The 21,888-nt window shown below is 37.7% G+C and overlaps 1 protein-coding gene across 4 annotated transcripts in view; it reads left to right on the top strand.

The window, feature by feature from the left end:
• Positions 1–21,888, top strand: part of CACNA2D1 (calcium voltage-gated channel auxiliary subunit alpha2delta 1) — a 441,193-nt gene that overhangs the window by 376,966 nt on the left and 42,339 nt on the right. Inside the window, exons 19-25 of one of the 4 annotated variants that reach the window (XM_038740940.1) lie at positions 5,760–5,816; positions 7,997–8,068; positions 11,944–12,005; positions 17,535–17,611; positions 18,857–18,877; positions 19,470–19,530; positions 21,051–21,148. In XM_038740940.1, the coding sequence (XP_038596868.1) occupies positions 5,760–5,816; positions 7,997–8,068; positions 11,944–12,005; positions 17,535–17,611; positions 18,857–18,877; positions 19,470–19,530; positions 21,051–21,148 (448 nt within the window). Of the gene's footprint in view, positions 1–5,744; positions 5,817–7,996; positions 8,069–11,943; positions 12,006–17,534; positions 17,612–18,856; positions 18,878–19,469; positions 19,531–21,050; positions 21,149–21,888 lie in introns of all 4 variants that reach the window. The other 3 variants (XM_038740939.1, XM_038740942.1, XM_038740941.1) reach the window with 3 other exon arrangements.

Here is a 21,888-nt window from a genome sequence, read left to right as displayed (position 1 = left end):
ACCTTTTTACCAGAAATTTTCCAATAGAAGTGAGACAAAATTCCAATTTATCTTTAAAGAGGTGAAAGTTTGCTGACGGGCAAGTAATTTTCTTTTGAGTGCCTTCTGTTTATTCTTCCTGTGACCTATAATCTGAATTCCAAACTGGTCCAACACAAATTGAGTTTTTGAGATAATTCCTGGATTTATAAAGCCCTATCAGTGAACATGTAAAATTAAGAATGTCTGTATTGTGCAGCTCTGATTGCCTCTAGAAAAAAATTCCTTGGAAACTAGAGCATCGTACATCATCAATTCATTCTTTTTCTCAGTGAGTTACTGAGCTTTCTTTCAGAGTGTACAGTATTATGGGTAGCTGATATTATTTTTCACTGATGTAGCCAATCAGTCATATTTATTGAGTGTTTACTGTGTGCAGGGCACTGTACTAAGCACTTGGGAGAGTATAAAAAACAATGTAACAGACACGGTCCAATCCAAAAAAGCACTTGCATCTCAAGGAATTGTCTATTTTCTGATTCATTCATTCAATCATATTTATTGAGTGCTTACTGTATGCAAAGCACTATACTAAGTGCTTGGGAGGGTACAATACAACAATAAGTGGACACATTCCCTGCCCACAATGAGTTTACCATCTAGAGGAAGAGGCAGACAATATGACTAAGTAAATATATTCAGAGGTATTGCATGAGGTATTATTGCCGCTTCTCTTCTTCTACACCAATCAATCAATCCAAGAATTGTATTTATTGAGTACTTACTGTGTGCAGGGCACTGTACTAAGCATCTGGGAGAATACACTATAACAATGTAACAGAAGCATTTTCTGCCCCAAGTGAGCTTACAAGTCTAGAGGGATCATAATTATGGTTCAGTAAGCCATGAAACCATCTGATAATAACAATAGCAACAATGACCAGATTTTCGAGGCTGAGGGGAGAAAGGCATGATGCAAAGTGGGACTCCCAGCTCCCCGGGGTAAGTGCACAGTTCTGGGAAAGCAGCACTACTGCTTATACAAACCATCGGCAACAGTGCCTATGCCTGGGGTCTGCCCCACAAAACCACTTTGTAGAACTGGGAGGCCAGCAAGGAGGCTGCCACTTGGGCAGGGAGAAAACACCATCCCTTTCCTTGTAGGAGCAGACAGGAGGAAGGACAGCTAAACCAAAGCCGATACAGGGCAATCTTCCCATTATTTCACATAGTGAACTGGGGACCTAGAGGAGTGAAGGGTCACTGTATCACTGGTTGCAGTGGATATCTATCAGTCCAGGACTCTTCCCACCTGACCTGGCTGTCTCTTTAGGTAAAGCTGTTTTTTCACAGCCACTACATTTAGATGTAATATCCTAATATCATGGAGACTCTAATTTCTAGAAGAGTGGAGGAAAAGCAGAATGTGCAATCAATCCATCAATGGTAATTATTGAGTGCTAACTGTGTGCAGAGCACTGTTAATAAGCACTTGGGAGAGTGCAATCCAACAGAGTAGATAGCATGATCCCTGCCCACAATGAGCCAATAAATTGGAGTCAGTTTCCCCAAACCAAGTTTTCTACTAAACTCATATATCCATTTTTTCAGAAAACAGAGTTGTCATATGCCAAATGCTGTGTGAAAAAACAAGATTTTCTGGTACAAAAGACCCCTCTGTTCACTTAAAGTATCTTTTTAAATGCCCCTTGTTTTCTTGTCCTTTCCACCGTCCCTATCTGCACCAAACCATAGCTCTGAATTGTTCAGACAGAGACTCATAGTTCCAGGAAAATACTTTATGGTGGATGAGTCTATACACTTACAAAGCACTCCACAAATAATCATTGCATTTTTAAAGGCTTACTATGTGCCATGCACTGTACTAAGTGCAGGGGTAGATACAAGATAATCAGGGTTGACACAGATTCTGTTCAACATGGGGCTGGCTAAGGGGGAGGGAGAACAGGTATTGAATCCATTTTACAGATGATGTTGTGACTTGCCCAGGGTCACACAGCTGACAAGTGGCACTAGAGGGATTAGAACCCATGTCCCTCTTTACACTAGGTCAAGCTGCTATATTTTTTGAGGGCTAATCAGTAGAATGATATATTACTGCTTTTCTATTGCTTCAGCACATTGGTGTGGGTATACCAACAGTTAATTTAAGAAAAAGATGGCCAAATATTCAGGTAACTGTGAATGGAGGTGGTTGTTAGTGCTTTTAAGCGCCTTCGCTGTGCTAAGAGCAAACGGTTGTTCCGAGAAGCTACTGTTCATTGTACAAGGAGAATGTACGTGACAAAAAACGTCCGAAGCATGAAATGGATATCATCCTCCTTAAATGTTAGCAAAATTGACAATTGTCGCAGCTGAGGATGACTATTTCCTTGTCTAACTGCTAGTAGTAGCTGTGTTGCTTGTTTAAAAGAGATTCATTTCTAAACAGACTTTCAAAAAAAACCAAATATCAAGGACAAGTAATAAATACTGTTATGCAAATGCTGATGTCCTAACAAGCTTCCTCTGCTATGTTAGCTGAAAAAATATGTGTTGAAGTAAGGGTGTGATACAGGTATTCTGCTAAAAGACAATTCTTCCAAATGGGAGCTTTTTTTCTGGATTTCTACAAATCCCATGAGGGGAAAATAAATAGTTGAACTTTGCCTCTGGTTAATGTTTCCTTGTGTTCAAAGTAACTTTTTAAAATAATGAAAATGATTTACATTTTATCCAGTGAGAGAAGGTCTAATTTTTTTTTAAAGCATCCCTAGTACTTGGTTTCTTTTGGAACCTGCCTTAAGTAAATTTAGTTCACAGCCTTAGTGTAACAGTATCAGCACAGGTAAATTAAGCTTTCTAGACTGAGGAGATATCGAAATGTAATTCAACACAGTCTTCTTACAGAATTTACCCTCTAATTTTTTGGAAATAAAAAATCAAGAAATATGATAAAAATTATATTAAGTTAACAATTAAAAGTAAGATCATCCATGATAGTAGGCATCGTTTGGGAAATATGATTAAAGGCTACAGTCAACCTATAAAGAAAAAAAACCCATGAATTAGGTTATTCATAAACGTACACTTGGTCTGAAGAGAATGCATAGGACAAAACAGCTGCTATCTTCTAGGGAACCACATCATTATTCTACATGCCCCCTGCTAACTTAGGTGCTGTTTGAAATGTGGATAAATCAATCTCGACAAACTGAAGGGAATATTACTTCTGTTGTCGCTGCACCAGTTCTTGATGGCTTTTGTCTTTGTTTTTACCAGTTTTCATGGTTTCATGGGCCTTTCCCTATCATTTTCTCATTGTTACACTAACGTACTTGCATGTGTCATTTATGGTGGATTTCCCTCCCATTTATCTCAATTGTGGTGGGTGAAATTTTAGCCTGTTTTAATTTTGGAAGTAGCTCCTAGTGCATGATGAATGAGTAGGGGGGAAAAAAACAACAAGGCAATCTGGATGGAATCTTTGCTTGTTACTTCGGTAAGAGTGCAGAATGGCAAGCTAGCAAGCTTTTGAGACATCTTTTTGAGAAATAAGGTCGAAAAAAGCTCATCATGGGGAAACGTTTTTTAACAGTTTCATGAGAGCTGTCATAGAATGATGTGAAAGTTTAGTTACCATTTGCCAGGTTGCCATTTGACATAAATGTTTTGCATCAATTTGACAGCTTTGTTTTTACCATTTCATTTTCTTCTCTCTGTCCTTATATGTTGGAATGGGACGTGATCATCGTAATGCCAATTCTTCCATGCCAATGCCTCCATGCATGCTGGTTGGTTTGATCATGCTATTCATTATCCATTGCATGTAAGACATTGTTCTTATTTTTGTTTTTGGTTTATTATTGTTTGATTACATTTATCGGTGCCTGCATTTTAAAAGTCCTGCTTCATATGTTTTGGGGGTCTGTGTAATGAAGGTAAACATTGGTGTGGAATAGGCAATTCCCATTTTTAAAATGGTAAAATCTTGTTAAGCCCCAATCATGTTATCAGTGATTTGATGAAGTTTATGGCATCATTGTTAGAAAAATGTCATTTTTAAAAGTGAACGTACACCTGGAGCTGTTGCGAGGAGAGGGGAAAGAAGCCATCTATTTAATAGTCTATCAGTTAGTTGCCGTAAAATCTAATATTTCCAATCCTGTAGCTGGAGATATTTAAAAAGATAATGCATAAACCATGCATGCATATGACAATAGCCATGTTTAATTGTAATTTGGCTTGATCAAACCCAGTTTTCTTTCCAGCTGATAGAAAGCATAGGACTAAATTTTCCTATCATGTCAGGTGAGATGAAAAGGAAACAATACCCTTTTGATGAGAGGCAATTTAGTCCAACTAATAAAATCCACAAATTTTAGCAATTATAGGAAGTATGCAGGAAAATAACATTTTTGCTTTGCATGCTAGGCTTGAAGACCATAGCCAGCTTTGTGTTTGATTGTTTGTTTTTGTTTTTTAATTAGATCTAATCTGGTAGTGAATAAATTCTACTCTAGTCACGTCCAACAAGTTGAGTTGTCATTTTTTAAAACATGTTATATACGAGAACCCTGAGTACTGATAGACTTAGTTCATTTTCCATGAAGACAAGTTTACTCCAGGATAGGAGGCAAAAAAATTCAATAAGTAGAAAGAATTGATGACAGTACAACTTTTTGTTGATATAGATGGATCTAAGAGTTCAGGAAAATCAAGTTTTGAAGGTAAACCCATTAAACAAAAATCCATCTGAAGTTACATGGTATCAAAAAGTCCCGTTTGGATGGAAAAAAAAAAGGCGGGGGGGAGGTTTTCATCTCTCTTTCCTGAATGTCACACTTGCCTTTTTTTGCCCCTTTTTTAGCCCCTTGATCTTATACACATTCCCCAGGATAATGATAATATCAAAGATAATAATGGTACTAAGCACTTACTAGTTGCCCAGCACACTGCTAAATGCTGTGAGGCATATAATTTAATCAACTCAGACCCAGTTCCTGTCCCACAAGGGGCTCAGAGTCTAATCCCCATTTACAGATGAGAAAACTGAAGGACTGAGGAGTTAAGTGACTTTCCCAAACTTACACAGCAAGCAAGTGGTGGAGCCGGGTTAGAACCCAGGTCTCCTGACTTCCAGTCAATCATATTTATTGAGTGTTTACTGTGTGCAGAGCAGAATACTAAGTGCTTGGGAGAGTACAATAGAACAATAAACAGACACATTCCCTGCCTTTCTTACAGTCTAGAAGACAAGCTTACAGCCTAGGCCGTACTGCTTCTCAACAAGGAAAAAAGCCTCTTTCCACATTTCTCTTCTCTATTCCTTGGCTCAAGCCTAGGCCTGAGGAGAGGAGTTGGCTGACCCAAGGATATGAAATGCACCAGTGTCCATAATGAGGACACTCTAAGCCTACATTTTAATACAGAAAGTTGTCCTCTCCATGGCTGGAGAAAGGAAATGTCCTCTGAAAATCATGGCATTGCCTGGCTGCTTTGCCTCCAAGAACCAAACCAACCCCGTCTTTTTAACGGGAACAGTGATAGATTAGAGATTGTTCCCAGATGTTAGAGTGTGAATTCATTAAAAATGATCACTTATTTTTAGTTCCTTTTACATGAAAGAAAATATTACTATAAAACTGTTAACAATGTAATAGGTAAGTACATGTCATGAAGGTTAGTTCAGTTTGTTTTTCTCAAATTTTTATATTCATATAATCTAGTGATATATGTTGAGCAAGCACTGTTTCTTACTCTAGAACCCTAAATCCCAGGAGCCAGTCACATTGGATTTTCTAGATGCTGAGCTGGAGAATGACATCAAAGTGGAGGTGAGTTGGATGGATTGCTTCATTTGATGTAGCACAGTTTCCTTTGGTAAGTCAAAATGCAGTTTTGGAGGCTAATTCTTATAATTTTGGTATTTGTTAAGCACTATACTAAGCTCTGGGTAGATACAAGCTCAACAGATTGCACACCGTCCCTGTCCCACATGGGGCTCACGGTTTTAATCCCCATTTTACAGGTGACATAACTGAGGCATAGAGAAATTGAGTGACTTGCCCAAGATCACACAGAAGATTAGAATACAGATCCTCTAACACCTAGGTCTGGGCTATTTCCACTATGCCATGTTGCTCCTCACTACTTCTACTGATTTTTTTGTTTGTGTATGCAGAATTTAATCCCTGCATAGTTCTTACTGACTCAGATTTTTCCAATTACACTTTTGAGCACTCAGTCAATTTTGGTGGATCATTTTAGCTGCCACAGGGTGTAAACCATGTTGTATAACCAGAGTTTTCCCATTGGCTGTAGACAAGTCATTTCAATCTAGCTGCTCTCTGACTACTCACTCTTTCTAGAACAGAGAACTTTAACCTTTCCATGTAAGCTTCCTGGATAAACTTCTGCTTCAGTGACACAGAAGCACACGAGGAGATTCAGGCTTGGGAAGTAGCAAGTAGAAAACAGCCCCCATAAAAAGGCTAACTGATTTTTTGGTTTTTGTTTTCCACAAAACCTGAATTTCACCCAACCTGCCAGAAACTGGGGTAGTCCCAAAGTCCTTGGAGTCAGCATCCATGGGGACTTTGGGAATCCTAGTCAACCAACCAATGGTATTTACTGAGCACTTACCATGTGCAGAGCACTGTACTAAGCATTTGAGAGAGTACAGTACAGAGGTTGCAGACATGTTTCCTTCCTATAAGTGCCATTGACAGGGGAAATTTCATACTGTACTTGGCTTGAAATCTGTAACCCCTCCGGAGCTAGGTTCAGATTGAAGATGATATTTTTAGCCAAAAGTAATTCCTGATAGTCTAGAAATAAGTATAGGTCAATGAGAATCATTAAATTATGAATCTCATTCTCCCAGGTTTAAATTCACTGCATAGGCCAGCTAGCTTTCATTTGTTCTTTTTGGGTATGTAAACTGCAGCTGAGGCAGAAACTAAAAGCTGTATTTTATCAGCCTAATGTTAATCCTGAACAGTGCCTGTGGGTACGACTAAATCCACATTAGCAAATGACCCATTAACTTGGCCCCAAATTACTCTTTAGTCTCAAGTGTGTGAATATTTCCAGTCAAAATACTATTTTATCCAGAAATCAAAGCCAGAACTCTTTTTTTTTTTTAACTGGCTCATGAGTTATTATTAATCTGACAGTGTAGCTCTGGCCTTTATACCCATCTCTGTCATTCTTTTCAGCCACACCCACATAAGTGCCATAAAAAACCGAAATATTTTAAAATAATTTAATCGCCAGCCCAAGACCCCCTTATTTCAACCTTAGTAGAGGGCATTAGGTGAGAAATTCTCTTTAGAAAGTAATTCATGCCTGAGAGACAAGGATGAATTTGAATTGTTCTAGATATGTATTTTCTAGATAAGCATTATGATGTATTTTATTTTCTAAGGAAAGGGAAATTTATACGATAAAGGCACCCCTGTGATTCCAATTTAATCTTTTATAAAAACTCATCTCCCATTTATTCAACCAAACTTTTAAAATGAAAACAAATGTATAAGTTAATATGAAAGCATTAAAAATACTCTAAGGCGATAGTACAGTAAAGCCAAGCCTTAGAAAATAGTTTTAACTGGTTAACCATATTTTCAGATAACTCTGAGGTATTGCTTACTGTATGCTATCGGTGACCGTGCTATTCATTTCCTACTCAGCTTCTTTCCTGTTGAATATGGTTATCCACTCAGATATAATGAATTACTCTCATGTGGCAATATTTCAAAAATAATTGAATAATAGGTGGACATCCTCGTTTTAAAGGTGTTTTGAATGGTTTCAGTAACCCAAAATGATTGTGTGACATGACAACTAACTTCAATAGATAGATCTACAGAAAGCAGCTTCAAGTTACATGACTATTTGTGTTATAACTCTTCTAAGCAAGATGAATAAGTCCTACAGTCATTTTCTCAAATATACCATGGTGGTTATACACTTTGCCTTGTGTAATAGAAACATTCATCTTGTTTTCCTTCAGATTCGAAATAAAATGATCGATGGAGAAAGTGGGGAAAGAACATTTAGGACGCTGGTTAAATCTCAAGATGAGGTAAAGCAGAAGTGCAAAATTATTTTGTTTTAATAAAATACCACAGAAAAAATATATGTACCGCCTTATGTTTATACCAGCCAGAGTTTTAAATAATACATTTTAAAATTCCAACCTTCTTTGCCTGAAATGTTACCTAAATGTTACATATTTTTAATAGAAAAGAGCACAGGCTATTCTGTTCCCTTTTTTGATGTCCATTAATGTAATTTACCTTCACTTTCACATACATGACAGTGAAGTGTTCTTCAGTAGTCAGATCATCATGGGGATAATATTGTCTTGGTGGTAAATCTTTTGAGAACGTACACTCAGGAATATCATCTGATTCATCGTTTCCTGAGTATGTTTGCAGAGGTGCTGAGCATTAGTACTTAGAGTAGGGCCGTAACTAGTTTACCTGTGCCTTCCTACCGTAGATGCACACTGGGGGATTATTAGATATGACCACTGGTTCTTAAAGGTGAGTTAGTTCTCTGTAAGAACTGAGACAAAAAAGGGTGAACTATGGAACATTTAGTTTTAGGGCTGAGCAGAGCAGGGAGGCGCTGTCATTTTAGAGAACTGTCAGGGAAAAATTTGTGGGACTTTCATTCATTCATTCATTCAATCATCATCATCATCAATCATATTTATTGAGCGCTTACTGTGTGCAGAGCACTGTACTAAGCGCTTGGGAAGTACAAGTTGGCAACATATAGAGACGGTCCCTACCCAACAGTGGGCTCACAGTCTAGAAGGGGGAGACAGAGAACAAAATAAAACATATTAACAAAATAAAATAAATAGAATAAATATGTACAAATAAAATAGAGTAATAAATATGTACAAACATATATACATATATACAGTTGCTGTGGGGAGGGGAAGGAGGTAAGGCGGGGGGGGATGGGGAGGGGGAGGACTTTGGAATTAGAGGTACGACACTCAAGCTGGGAAAGCATTTTAAATACAGACGTATTGCTAGTTGATCCGGCTCTGTTCCTCTCCCTTTCAGAAGCAGGGCTGTGAACCAGAATGATTTTCCTGAAACTGACAACTGCCCAGCAATGGATCCTGGAATTCACCCTGGGGAAGGAAACTTGGATCAATATAAGAGGCCAGGGTATAGAGTAGGGGAATGTGCCCCAGACATACGTCAGACTTTCCCTGGATTGCAGATATTCCCCAGACTCAATTCCAGAGCTGGTCCAAAAAGTCTGCCCAATTTTAATTTCTCCACTCTTCTACACTAACTACCATGTACTATAGTCTAATTTCTTTCAATCTGTTAAAAATCTAGGGATTTAAAGCTTTTTACCTGGAGTCCTCTTCTGGCATTCAGGCCAGTAATCTTAACACCATCAATAGAACCAACATTTTTTTTTATGAGGATGTAGATTGACATTTTATTCTGGCTGGTTAGGAAGGAAAAATAGAGCTTGAAAAATATCATTTGGGAAAGCAGTTTGAAAGCTTGCCTGTCATAGGCAGGTGGAAGCAAACATTTTGGTAATATAGATGTTATGTTCCCTTTTAAAGCTGAAGTTTCAGTTTTGGGGATACTGGTTTTCTTTGGACAGAAAAAAAAAGAAAATAGCTTGTGGGTAAACAGTGTGGTCAGGACCATGGTATTCACATTTGTCCTTTCCAGTCGCACAAGTGCTCATGGATTAATTTCACCATCCATCACATCATCCTTTAGCAGGAAGGACAGTTTTATACACCACCCAGTTCTCCTAAAATATGAAGATTGCATTTTCACAAAACACCATGTTAAGAAAAACTCATACAGTAGTGCTCATAATATCCAACTCAATGCTCACACACTCAAACCTGTTTCTTCTGAAACCAAAGCAACACAGCAGCCTGTAACCAAACAGGCTTACACTGTCATATGAATGCTTCCTAAATCCCTAACCATGTGCTAGCCAAAACATATAGTGAAAAACACATGTTCTGGCAGAACTGGATGCAGAGAAAAATTAATGTTGCATGTGGGTAGGTAACCATGATGACTCTATATGTTCCATTTTAGCTGGGACAATCCCAAATTTTCAGCTTCTAGCATTCCAGCTGTTTGCTGATAAAATCATTTGAGCTTTTAAGAAGCTGGAAAATTTCTGGGTTTCCTGCAGTCACAAATTATAAGCAGAGAGTGCTCCCCTAGAATCCCTGCTTCGTGTCGAATCAATCAATAGTATTTATTGAACACATGCCAAGTGTTTGGGAAAGTACCCTAGAATTTAAAGATATGATTCCCACCCACCAGAAGCTTACAATCTAGCTAGAGAGACAGGCATAACATAATTTTTCACAAGTATCTAGTCAGTTAAGGTATATCTTGAACAGACGTGCAAGCTTTGGTTTCCAAATAAACATACTCTAATACTCATTTAGCCATTTCTAAATGAGGTGAAACAGATTCAAAAGGAAAACAAAGTCATCTTTTAAATATAAGGAGCCACCTTAAAATCTCCCTTTTATGTTGACTTTCAAATAATTTGAAATGTTATCACAGCTCCAAAGCCACTAAAATACCTTCTGAGACTGAAGAGTAGGCTTCAGACAAGGAACGTGAGGCCAAGTTATAAGATTGTGAAGAAATTTATTTCAGTGATAAAGTTGAAAAACTGGTGGCAGTTAATGCTTTAATCTGTGTGTGAAAGGTCACTGTGAAATTTTTCTTTTAAATCTCCTGACAAAGTTTGCAGAATATTTATTCTCTTGATTTGCACTTAAACAAGATTCTCATTGTGTTCTCTTTCTGATTTTACTGTTCTATTACTTCCATTAAAAAACTGCTAGACAAAATATTTGGAGAACATATCCTGACCATTCAAACTCCATGGATTAAATGAAAGAACCACGATGAGACAGACAAAAACTTTTAAGCTGTTTCAACCTCTCTCATAACCATCTTTAAGAAACTAAAATTCACTTCATCTCATGCAGAGACAGAGTCCTTTCAAATGTGCATGCTAAAAGGCTTAATGGGCCATGGCTATGAAGCACCAAATGCGTGTCCAGTACCCTAGAGGTTTTCTTGGTTGTATATTGTCACTTTGTTGACACCTGGTTAAGCCAGGAGGCACCAATTCAGAGGAGAGCCAGATGGAATTGTAGACCAGTTGGATGGAGCCTCTCAATCTCTTTCTCTTCCATTCCATCAAACGTTCTTCTAGGTGGATAGGGCTATGCTTCTCTAGCATATCTTCAACTCTCCCCTCCCCTTTGATCTCCACAGAGTGCAAACTTTCATTATTATTATGGTATTTATTAAGTACTTACAATGTTTTAATTATGTTAAATGCTTACTGTTCTAAATGCTGGAGTGGATAGAAGTTAATCAGGCCAGATACAGTCTCTGTCCTACTTGGGGCTCATAGTCTAAGAAGGAGGGAGGAGAGGCTAATTGAATCCCCATTTTACAGATGAGGAAATTGAGGCCTTCTTCTCTCGTGTCATCCCCATCTCAGAGAACTCAGAGCGAAGAGAAGAGAGAACTCAGTTATCCCACACCTTCTTAAAATAAAACCCTGCTTCAGCATAAGGAGTAATATCCTAATGGTAACGGTATCTGGGTCCCAGAGATAATGTTGTGATTAGACCTTATCTATTTGTTGGGTCCTACTTTTATTGAAAGATGCTGGTGTTGACTAAGTTGCAATTGCATTTGAGTGCTTACTGTGTGAAGACCACTGTACTAAGAACTGGGAAAAATATTTCAAGTGAGAGTTTCAGACATGGTCCCTGGCCCTTCAGGGGCTCACAATCTAAATGCACTTATTCCCCATTGCACCCAATGGGGAATGTCCATTTGGATTTTGATACCTCAAGTTGTAATGTTATTTTTTATTTGTTTATATGTTTGTTTTATCTAAAATCTTTTTCAGCGGTATATTGACAAAGGGAGCAGGACATACACATGGACCCCTGTCAATGGCACAGATTACAGGTAACTTTCTGTTCAAGTTTTGTTCTTGTGAGAAATGTGCTTGATTTGGGGATCCTATTGGCAATTGCAGAAATCTGTTTCCCCACAAAAATCCATTTTAAACACACTTGGTTAAGCCATGCGTAGTGCTTTCTCATATAGATCATCAGAGATTCTCTTTCAAATTTAAAAATCTTCCAGTTTTTTTTCAATGTAGATGACTGACTTCCTCCAGAAGTTAACCCCTAGCTTTCTCTCAGAGGACTCTGCATAATAATAATAATAATAATAATAATAACGATGATGATGATGCTTAAGTCCATACTATGAGCCATGCTCTGGGCTTAACTTTGAGATAGATAACTTTGGGAAGCAGCGTGGCCCAGTGGAAAGAGCACATACTTTGAAGTCAGAGGTCATGGGTTCAAATCCCAGCTCTGCCAATTGTCAGCTTTGTGACTTTGGGCAAGTCACTTCACTTCTCTGGGCCTCAGTTCCCTCATCTGTAAAATGGGGATGAAGATTGTGAGCCCCCCATGGGACAACCTGATCACTTTGTAACCTCCCCAGCGCTTAGAACAGTGCTTTGCACATAGTAAGCGCTTAATAAATAACATTATTATTATTATTATAATCAATAATCAGTTTGGAATCAGTCCCTGTCCCATAGTCTAGGCTGGAGGGTCTCATGGCTGGGACGATCCACTATTTAATCCCCATTTGACAGATTAAGGAACTGCAGCACAGAAAAATTAAGTGATTGTCAGAGCTGGGAATAATAATAATGATGACATTTGTTAAGTGTTTACTATGTGCCAAGCACTGTTCTAAGCCCTGGTGTAGATACAAGGTAATCAGATTGTCCCATGTGGGGCTCACAGTCTTCATCCTCATTTTACAGATGAGGTAAGTGAGGCACAGAGAAGTGAAGTGACTTGCTCAAAGTCACGTAGCTGACAAGTGGCGAAGCTTGGATTAGAACCCACATCCTCTGACTCCCAAGCATGCACTCTTTCTATTAAGCCACACTGCTTCTGAGTAGAGCCTCGGTCTCTCAAGTCCTTGTCTGTGTTCTCTCCATTAGGCCACACTGTTCCTCCAAGAAGCCTGGAGGTTCTTGCACAACAGAGCTGGTATAGTCATCAGAAACACTGTAGCTGAACATTTCTTGGGCCCCATACTATCTTTAGAAGGGCTTGGCCTTGGTTGCATTGTTTCTGGCCAGAGCTGCAGCTTTTCCTCATTATCCCCTGCTTCCTAAACATGGCCTTCTTTTCCTGGGATCAGAAACTGTGGCAATAGGGAGAGATCCTAGAATATCTTTGAGGTGGGCACGGGGAATACCATGTCTTTTCTTCACTCATCTAGGGAAGAGGAAAGAGCTGAATCAAAGTCTGAGAAAGTTGCAAGCACACAGTCTTTCCGTACCATAACCTGTTACTAGGCTATCAGTCACATAGAGGGCATTTTCCACTGCAACCTCAGACAGGATAGGATAGGATTTCACTGTCAGAACCAATATCTTTAACTATAAAAACTTCTTTATTTAGAAAAGCATAGAGCAAACAAATGGTCTCTACCTCTTAGGTTGACAGTTTTAAGTAAGAGAAGCAAAATTGAGGTTGAAATTGATAGGCAGAAGAAAGCTTTTGTTTTATTTCTGTTTTGAAGTAGAGCTGTGATGTTACTTCTGTTTCATTCCAATTTTCCAACCTGACATTTTTTATACTGCTCCAGTCTCCGCTTTCTCACAGATTATTTTAGGGGCAATATTATTTCAAATTTTTCAATTTTTAACAGTCAACACATTGACTATGATTTTTTCCCCATACTATTCAATTGAGGATGGTTTGAAAACACTTCACAGCCACAAATAAAATGTTTCCTCTATCCCCGCAACTTAGAATAATCACATCTGTCTTGGAGGATTATTTTGCCATATATACATTTTATTTAGAAGAATTATTTTAACAGTTAAAATATGAAACAGATTTTAATTTGGAAATATGACTTTGGGGCATAAACATCAAATCTGCATAGAACAAATTTAAAAATTTTATCAATTAATCCATTGTATTTATTGAGCACTTGCTCTGAGCCAAATACAGTAATAAGCAATCGGAGCATATAGGTCAGTTACACATCAGCCTTGTGCTCAAGAATCTTACAATCTAGTAGAGCTAAAAAATATAGGAGATTTTAATTTTTAAACATATACAATTTTATAAATTACATCCCTATCAAAACTCCTTCCTTAGCCACTAATGATAAGGACATCAGGTATTTTATATTTTGTTACAATTCCCTGAAAGGCCAGAAAGCATTAGTTTGAGTTTATGCAGATGTGACCTTTTTAAAAAAGAGAAGAGTAGGGGTTTCTTTTGCTATTATTTTATCAGATAATCCATCCAGCATTTAGAATTCATGTGTCACTCAATTAATGGACAGCTCCTTCTCTCAGCTACTAAAGTTTAATACTACTGACAGTAGGTTTTTTTGTTTTTTGTTTCTTGTTTTTTTGTTTGTAAATCTGGCACTGACAATTTGGTTGCCATTACTATAAATAGCAAGTAGTAGTTGTAACAGTTATCACGTTTATTAAGTGCATACTGTGTACAGACCACTGCACTAAGTGCTGGGGAAGAGCAGACTGGTGAGATGGTTTCCATCCCTCAGTGGGCTCACCAGCTAAGAGAACTGCAGAACTGCAGTATGTTTTCTCAGTACATTTCCTATGACCAGTGAGAAGGTGCCTTCAAGAGATACATCAGCAAGTATTGATTCAAAACATACACTCCAAACTTAATCAGTTTCTCCTGGGTCTTCATAGGAGTGCTCTGAGTTCTAATTGAAATTGGAAGGGTCACCCTGTAGCAATCTCTTAAAAATAATATTATAGATTGTAATTAGTTTCTGTTAGCAATAAGGCAAGTGAAACTGTCCTAATTTTCCTAAAGAGGAATTGGAGGAAGACTAGTAGGAAATATTCAGAATTCCCCACTATATTTCATAAATGCCAAGTGAATTACTAAAGGTCAGCTTGCTTCCAGATTAACTGTGCTGCTTATAATTCATTTTAATTTCTGCTACTATCCTCTTGGAATTTGTATTTATAATAGAGTTGGAGAATTCATTAAATCTGCACAGCATTTTATTTCAGTGACCTTTCTCCTAGGTTGTGGAAAATTTACGGAGTGATATAGTGAATGACATTTAGTTTGGAGATCATCTCTTACGTTGCACAATTGTCCTGTAGCAATTATGGGAAAGAGATACAGTGCAAACTCACTGGCACTTAGTTGGCTGTTTAGGAATTCCCTCAAGTCTTTTCAGTATGGATGTTTCATATTCCCATGCCTCAGTGACTTGGATTCAGGGAATTTTGCCACTATCCTTTGGGTTCTCCCATCCCCGGGAGAGGCAGAAGCCACAGTGTTCTCTGCTGAATCCCCTCTGGACCTGCACTTCTGGACTTTTCCTGGTATTGCAGATCTCGAGGTACACAAGAGATTATTTTGGGGGATATGATAAGAGTTGCAGTGCATGGAGGGTGAGAGGTACTATCTAGCAATCATTAGTCGCTACTGAGCACCTACTGTGTGCAGAGCTATGTACTAAGTGCTTGGGAGAGAATATCCAATGCAGAAGACATGGATCCTGACCGCTAGTGGATTTATAATCTACTGAGGGACACAAGCAGGTTTAAATTACTCACAAAGGGTGGGAAGCATGGGAAAGAACAAGATTATATTATGAAGTGCCACAAATATTTCAGGATGAAATAGATGAATAAATGACCAGATATATATATATATATATATATATATATATATAAACCCTGGAGATTGGTATAATTTTCTTAACACACCCACGTATATATGCATATATGATTTTAATCAATCATTCAAGTGCCACTCAATGAAGAACCAAAATCCACTTTTATTTGCTTTTTTTGCAGCATTTTAACAAATTCATATTTGGACTATGTATCCTAATGTTCAAAAAAAAAATTAAGGATGAAACAATTGACTCATGCAGTCAGTCCTCATAGAGCACAGAGAGTATGTTGTTGGTGAACTCCATGTTAAGAAACGCTGTATTTTGATATTCATGTAGCTTCCAATCATACAACCTTTTCTCCAGGCATTTCATTGTGTTGTACCCAGGCAGAAGCACTGTACCATACATATTCATTCATTCAATCGTATTTATTGAGTGCTTCTATATAATAGGCAAATACAAATTCTAGGAAAACTAACTGTACTTGGCATTATATGTCAGAAACCATTTTTCCCTTAATAATTTGAATGAGAAATTCACACCCACACAGACTAGAAAATGAATTAGCTTTATGGTAACATTTCTCTTCTGAGGGACAGGCTGGCTGGAATGGGTAGTGGCTCATTAACTGCTAAAGTGAAGTTCTCTGGCAAAACATTTCAACACGATTTATCTTTCAAATCATTTGGTTCATCGTAATGAGGAAGTCTCCAGTTGCAACAGTTTATTGGTGGGTAATGAAGATAAATGGAACAATTTATTGCAAGCATCTATCACCTCCACCTTTGTACGATCCACCTCATTGGCCAGCTGAGCATATGAGATGTGCTGTTTGACAGCCATCAGAAACCAAGGGGACATTAAGCCTGGAGCAACAGATAGCAGCCCAGACCGTGACATTTTAAACAGGGATGAATAGGCATTCCTGCAGAATCCCTATGGCAGGAGGTTTCATAGGGGCCTTGAGGAGCTCTACTGATCCCCAACTCTAAAATTCAGCCAGTAGGTATGATAGGTGGAGTTCAGTAAGGATTATTTGCTACCTTGATTCCATGCCTCACCAGCAGAGTGATCCGCCAAACAGACAGCACACTACAGCCTGCTGCCACCCCCATTTTTACAGATATTAAAATATTTTTGTGTGCTTTATAGGCACAATTTTCACTTTTTACAGACTGTCAATAAATTACAGATGGCTAGCAATCCTATAACAGTTTCGTCCTAATTACATCCATCACAGTAATATAAAAGACATAGATTGGAACTGTCGTGCCTTTTGAAAGTGTAGAATGTCCTCAACCATGTCAGGGCTCTTCTGCAATGTGAGTACTAGAAATTGCTTGATTGGGTTAAATGATGCACCAGAAAATGAAAATGGGAGGCAGGAGACCCAGGCTCTAGTCCATCCTCTGTCACTGGCCTACTGTGTGACCTTGGGCAAGTTATGTAACTCTCTGGCCCTCAGTTTCCTTATCTGTAAAATGGGGGTGTTAGATTGTAAGTCCTGTAGTGCAGAGATTTTTGTCTTATCTGAAACCCTCACGCCTATCCCAGAGCTTAATATACTCCATATATCATAATGCAATATTGAATTACATTAGTCAAGAAATCTTAAATAATTTCATCTTTAAATGACCTTGACAAAGACTTTGCCAAGTAGTGTTCCTCTCTAGATGGTAAAATACAGGCATAGCAGCAGACCTATGAATCCTCCATTATTCACCAAATCTCTTTATTTCTTTGTTTATGCTTCTCTCATTTCTTTTTCAGTTTGGCCTTGGTATTACCAACCTACAGTTTTTACTATATAAAAGCCAAACTTGAAGAGACCATAACTCAGGCTAAATGTAAGTAACTTGAAAGAAACATCAGGGTTGGGTTGATATTGCTTAATTTTAGATTTTGAAGATACATTTCATTAATGAAGCACTTATGAAATACAGAAAGATTTCCCATTTCAGTGGGCGCTCAAACCCAATCTCTGGCAATGATTCTAACTCATCCCAGACATGCAAGGAACAAGAAATATTCTATGGACGTGGAATATGAGCAGGCTTCCTGGTTTCCCTTCCCTATCCTTTCCTGCCTTGCAGTGTGCTTAAAGAATCATTGCACTGGTGAATCATGCTTGTGGTCATTTGAAGGGTACTGCTAACTGGTATTCAGTGTATCATCTGCTAAAACTTTTCATATAATATACTGTAGACCATCTTTATGCACTGGGCAATAGTTATGGCATGTTGTAAAATTCCCCTTGAGTTCTGAATATTCACCCATTAGTGACCATTGACTTTGTTTTGCAACTGAGCTTTTCTGTCCTGCATTCTAAATTATAGGTAAGTTGATGACTCTAATAAGTTTCCATTTTTAGGAACTTCTAAGTGATACATAATCATATTTTTGTCCGTAGCTATTTTTTAAAGTTTTATTGTGATGACAATTAATGGGCTTCAGTGGGGCAACATATCCTTTTAACCCAACTCAGGTATCTGTTTTTGAATTTGAATGTCTTCTATTTAGGGTGAGGTGAACCCATAGTGCCTACAAATCTCTTAGAAAGCAAACCACAGTTTTTTGTTTTGTTTTGTTTTTTGTGGGTTGGTTTGTTTTGTTATGTTTTTTCCCACTCCTGGAATCAGCAGCCTGATCTGTATTTTTTGGTCACTGGTTGGTTTGGTACATTATGTTCCCCAGGGTTACTTAATGGTTATTAGATATGGCAGTCTTTTAACAACTGACAATTTTGCGTGAATTATTTCTTAAAATGACAAGTGGAGGGGGCAATCATTGGGCTTTTAATGAGTGATAATTGATCTAAATATAATCCAGTGTTGCTGATGTTACACCTGCATAAACATACCCTTGAAATAACCACAGCATATAGGGGACATTTTAGCTGTAACTGACAGAACATCCTTCCAATCTTCAAAGGTGTTTATCTTCTTTTCCAGACTTTGTACACAAATGAACCTTTGATCTAGTCACAATATTTTTATTCAAGAAGCTCATTGAATAAAATATTGTTTGTGATCCTTTTTGCTTTACCCTCTTTTTTTTGTTTCCCTGCTTTCTCTTTCTGATGGATTTCACAGCCAAAAAGGGAAAAATGAAGGGCAAGTATCTTCTTGTTGCTCAATTTCCTTCTGTCTAGTGTACATGAAAATTTTCACTTGGATTTCCATTCCTACTGGATACTTTCCTCTGTATTTTTCACCAGTTAGGTTGTCCGGGGTCATCAGATTCCATCATATTGAACAGTGGAAAAAGATATGCTGTGTGTTTTCATATGCAATCTGTCTCATTGAACTTCTTAGCATCTAACTCTTATGTGTTTCATCCTACACTTGGAGGCTTTCAGTGTATAAAAACCTTTCAGAAACCTAGAATTTAGGTCCAGTGAAAGTGGCATTTTAAAAGTGAAACCTGTAGACTTTAACACTAGGTTTCTGCTGGTAATATCTTTCTCCAATTCTGTTGGCACCTAGTGTAGCTCTTCTTAGGAAATACACTTTCAATTACTTGTAATTGTTGGAAAAAGTATTAAGGCCTATCCTAAGTCAGGGAGATGTTGAAAATGTAAGAGTGTGTGATGTTCAGTCATTCCAGGTATTAGCCCTACATCATTCTGCAATCAATCTCACTGTTTAGGCCTGATCTCATCTGGCACCAGATGGCCCAGCTAACTTTGACTCTTTATCTCTGCAGATTCGGAGACACTGAAGCTAGACCACTTTGGCGAAACTGGCTATACTCTACTAGCACCAAGGTTGGTCTATGTTCATTTGGGGCAATTATAATGATATAATTTGGTAAGCAGTTAATGTGATGTGCCAAGCACTGTAGCAGGCACAGGGTTAGTCAGATCAGATGCAGTCTATGGAGAAAGGAGAGCAAGTATCTTCTCATCTTATCCCCATTTTACAGATTAGGAACCTGAGGCCTGAAGAAATGAAGTGACTACCGCAGTTATTATTTGGGCAAAGGTGGGATGAGAAATAATTGATACCAGGTTTGAGAACAATGGAAGTTGCTCATACAAGAATAAGAGCAACAAGAAGCATAGCAAACATTTTCTGAAGGCCGATAAATTAATTTTTGATACAGCATAGTGCCCACTGCTCAATCATCTATTTCATTCTGTTCTACGCTATAGCTTTTTATACATTAATCCTCCATTTATTTTTCCCCACAAGAAGGCTCATTTCATTTACCTCATTTGTAAGAAAAAAAAAAGGTGAATTAAATTTCCAGCTAGTACATCAATACATGACTTATATAATGTACATAGTTATCATTACTTAATGAGCAGTGTGGCCTAGAGGAAAGAGCATGGGAGTCAGAGGACCTGGGTTCTAATCCTAGTTCTTCCACTTGTCGGTTGTTTGACCTTGGGCAAGTTACTTAACTTCTCTGTGCCTCGGTTACCTCATCTTTAAAATGGGGATTAGGACAGTGGATTTATTTTACTGTGCAATATACTATATATCCTGCATATTGTTATTTGCTAAATTAAGGTTCTAAAAACTGGAAAACCTTGTAGAATGTCACATTTTAGGTATTTGTCTTTAAGCAAAATGTTCACACTTTACAAATGATTAGTACCCATGGCATTTCAAGTGTGAGTGCAATGTGCTGTAAATATTGGCAGCAAAAGTTGAATTTTGGTGCTTCTTTATGATTTTTACTTCTGCAATTTTAGCAACTTGAAGCAGTTTATTTTTGTTAGGAATAAGTATTTAGCATTAATCTAAGAATTATAAATATGATAAGAAGTACCATAAAATGGTAGATTGCCTTTTTGAGGGCAAGATATATACATCAGAACTAGAAAATCTGAAATTCAATCAAATATCTCTGCTACTGAATGTGGTATATTTGAAACTCCTTGGGAAGCACCAAGTCCTTGAGAAGTTGAACTGCCAAGAGAAATCTCTAAGCCAGTGCTAAAAGCTTGATTGAAACTTGGGAAGGCAAGCTATTATGAGGAAAACACTTTATTGACATGCATAAATAGAACAGAAAATTATTGTAATATCATTCAATTGATGTTTTCATAATGTCAGACACTTGAAATGGGGAAAAAACTAAGTCTATTAAAGGGTTCAATATGCCAGTTTCATAAAATGGCTCACAAGTTGTATGGTCATACTACGTTCGTGAAAGGAACTATTCAGTCAGGTTTTTATTTTGCAAATTACAGAGTGACTGTTGTATGTATCTTGTGCTACATATCTGTCTGGCTGCATGAGAGACATAAACCTAACAAGGGTTTCTGTTGTTTTTTAGAGAATACTGTAATGATCTAAAATTATCAGATAACAACACTGAATTTCTTTTAAACTTCAATGAGTTTATTGATCGAAAAACACCAAATAATCCATCATGTAAGTATTTTCCTTCATTTGCTGGAATTGCTTCAGTAGGAAAAAATCCCAAATTATGACATCTTTGTCAGAATAATTATTTCAGCATTTGATTATTTGTCATGTGTATTTCTTAACTGATTTCTCAAGTGGAGCTTTCTCTCCAAACCAAATCACTTACATTTACTTTTCCACGTGCATCCCTCATACTCTGAGTCAATAAACCTAGTATATTTTTAAACATTTTGAGCATTTCCTTTCATCCTAATAGCTGACCAGCCCCGGCAAAATATGAAATGAAAACAATGTCTCACTTTACCATTTGTCCACCCAAACCTAGTATAACTTGATTTGTTTAAATTATATTTTCAATTTCTTACCCTTTTGATCCTTCATCTATGGTGCCCTTGACAGGGAATTAAAAAAAAAAAAGAAAGTAAAGCTTCTTATCACTTCAATACTTGCCAAATTCCAAGATCAGTGTCAGCAAAACTGGAACAAGAAGGAGGACATCATATAGGTCCAGACTACTAATGTCTTCATTGTTCCTGACCTTCTTTTATACTGATCCTATTGAGTTTGTGCCCTCAATCATGTGCTTTAGTAATTTTCCATTTTCAGAAATCATGTTTGGCCTTTAACCCAAGTTTCTGGAATTCCACTTGGGCTGGGAATTGTGCATGCTAACTCCAAGAGAGGGTTATTCTGTTAATTTGGGAATAGCCAGGAAATTTCTGCACTAGCAATATTTGGAAGAAATT

The sequence above is a fragment of the Tachyglossus aculeatus genome, assembly GCF_015852505.1.
Source record: "Tachyglossus aculeatus isolate mTacAcu1 chromosome 12 unlocalized genomic scaffold, mTacAcu1.pri SUPER_6_unloc_1, whole genome shotgun sequence".
Classification (NCBI taxonomy): domain Eukaryota; kingdom Metazoa; phylum Chordata; class Mammalia; order Monotremata; family Tachyglossidae; genus Tachyglossus; species Tachyglossus aculeatus.
Note: the sequence above shows the minus strand (reverse complement) of the source record. Positions and strands in the feature narration are given on the sequence as shown.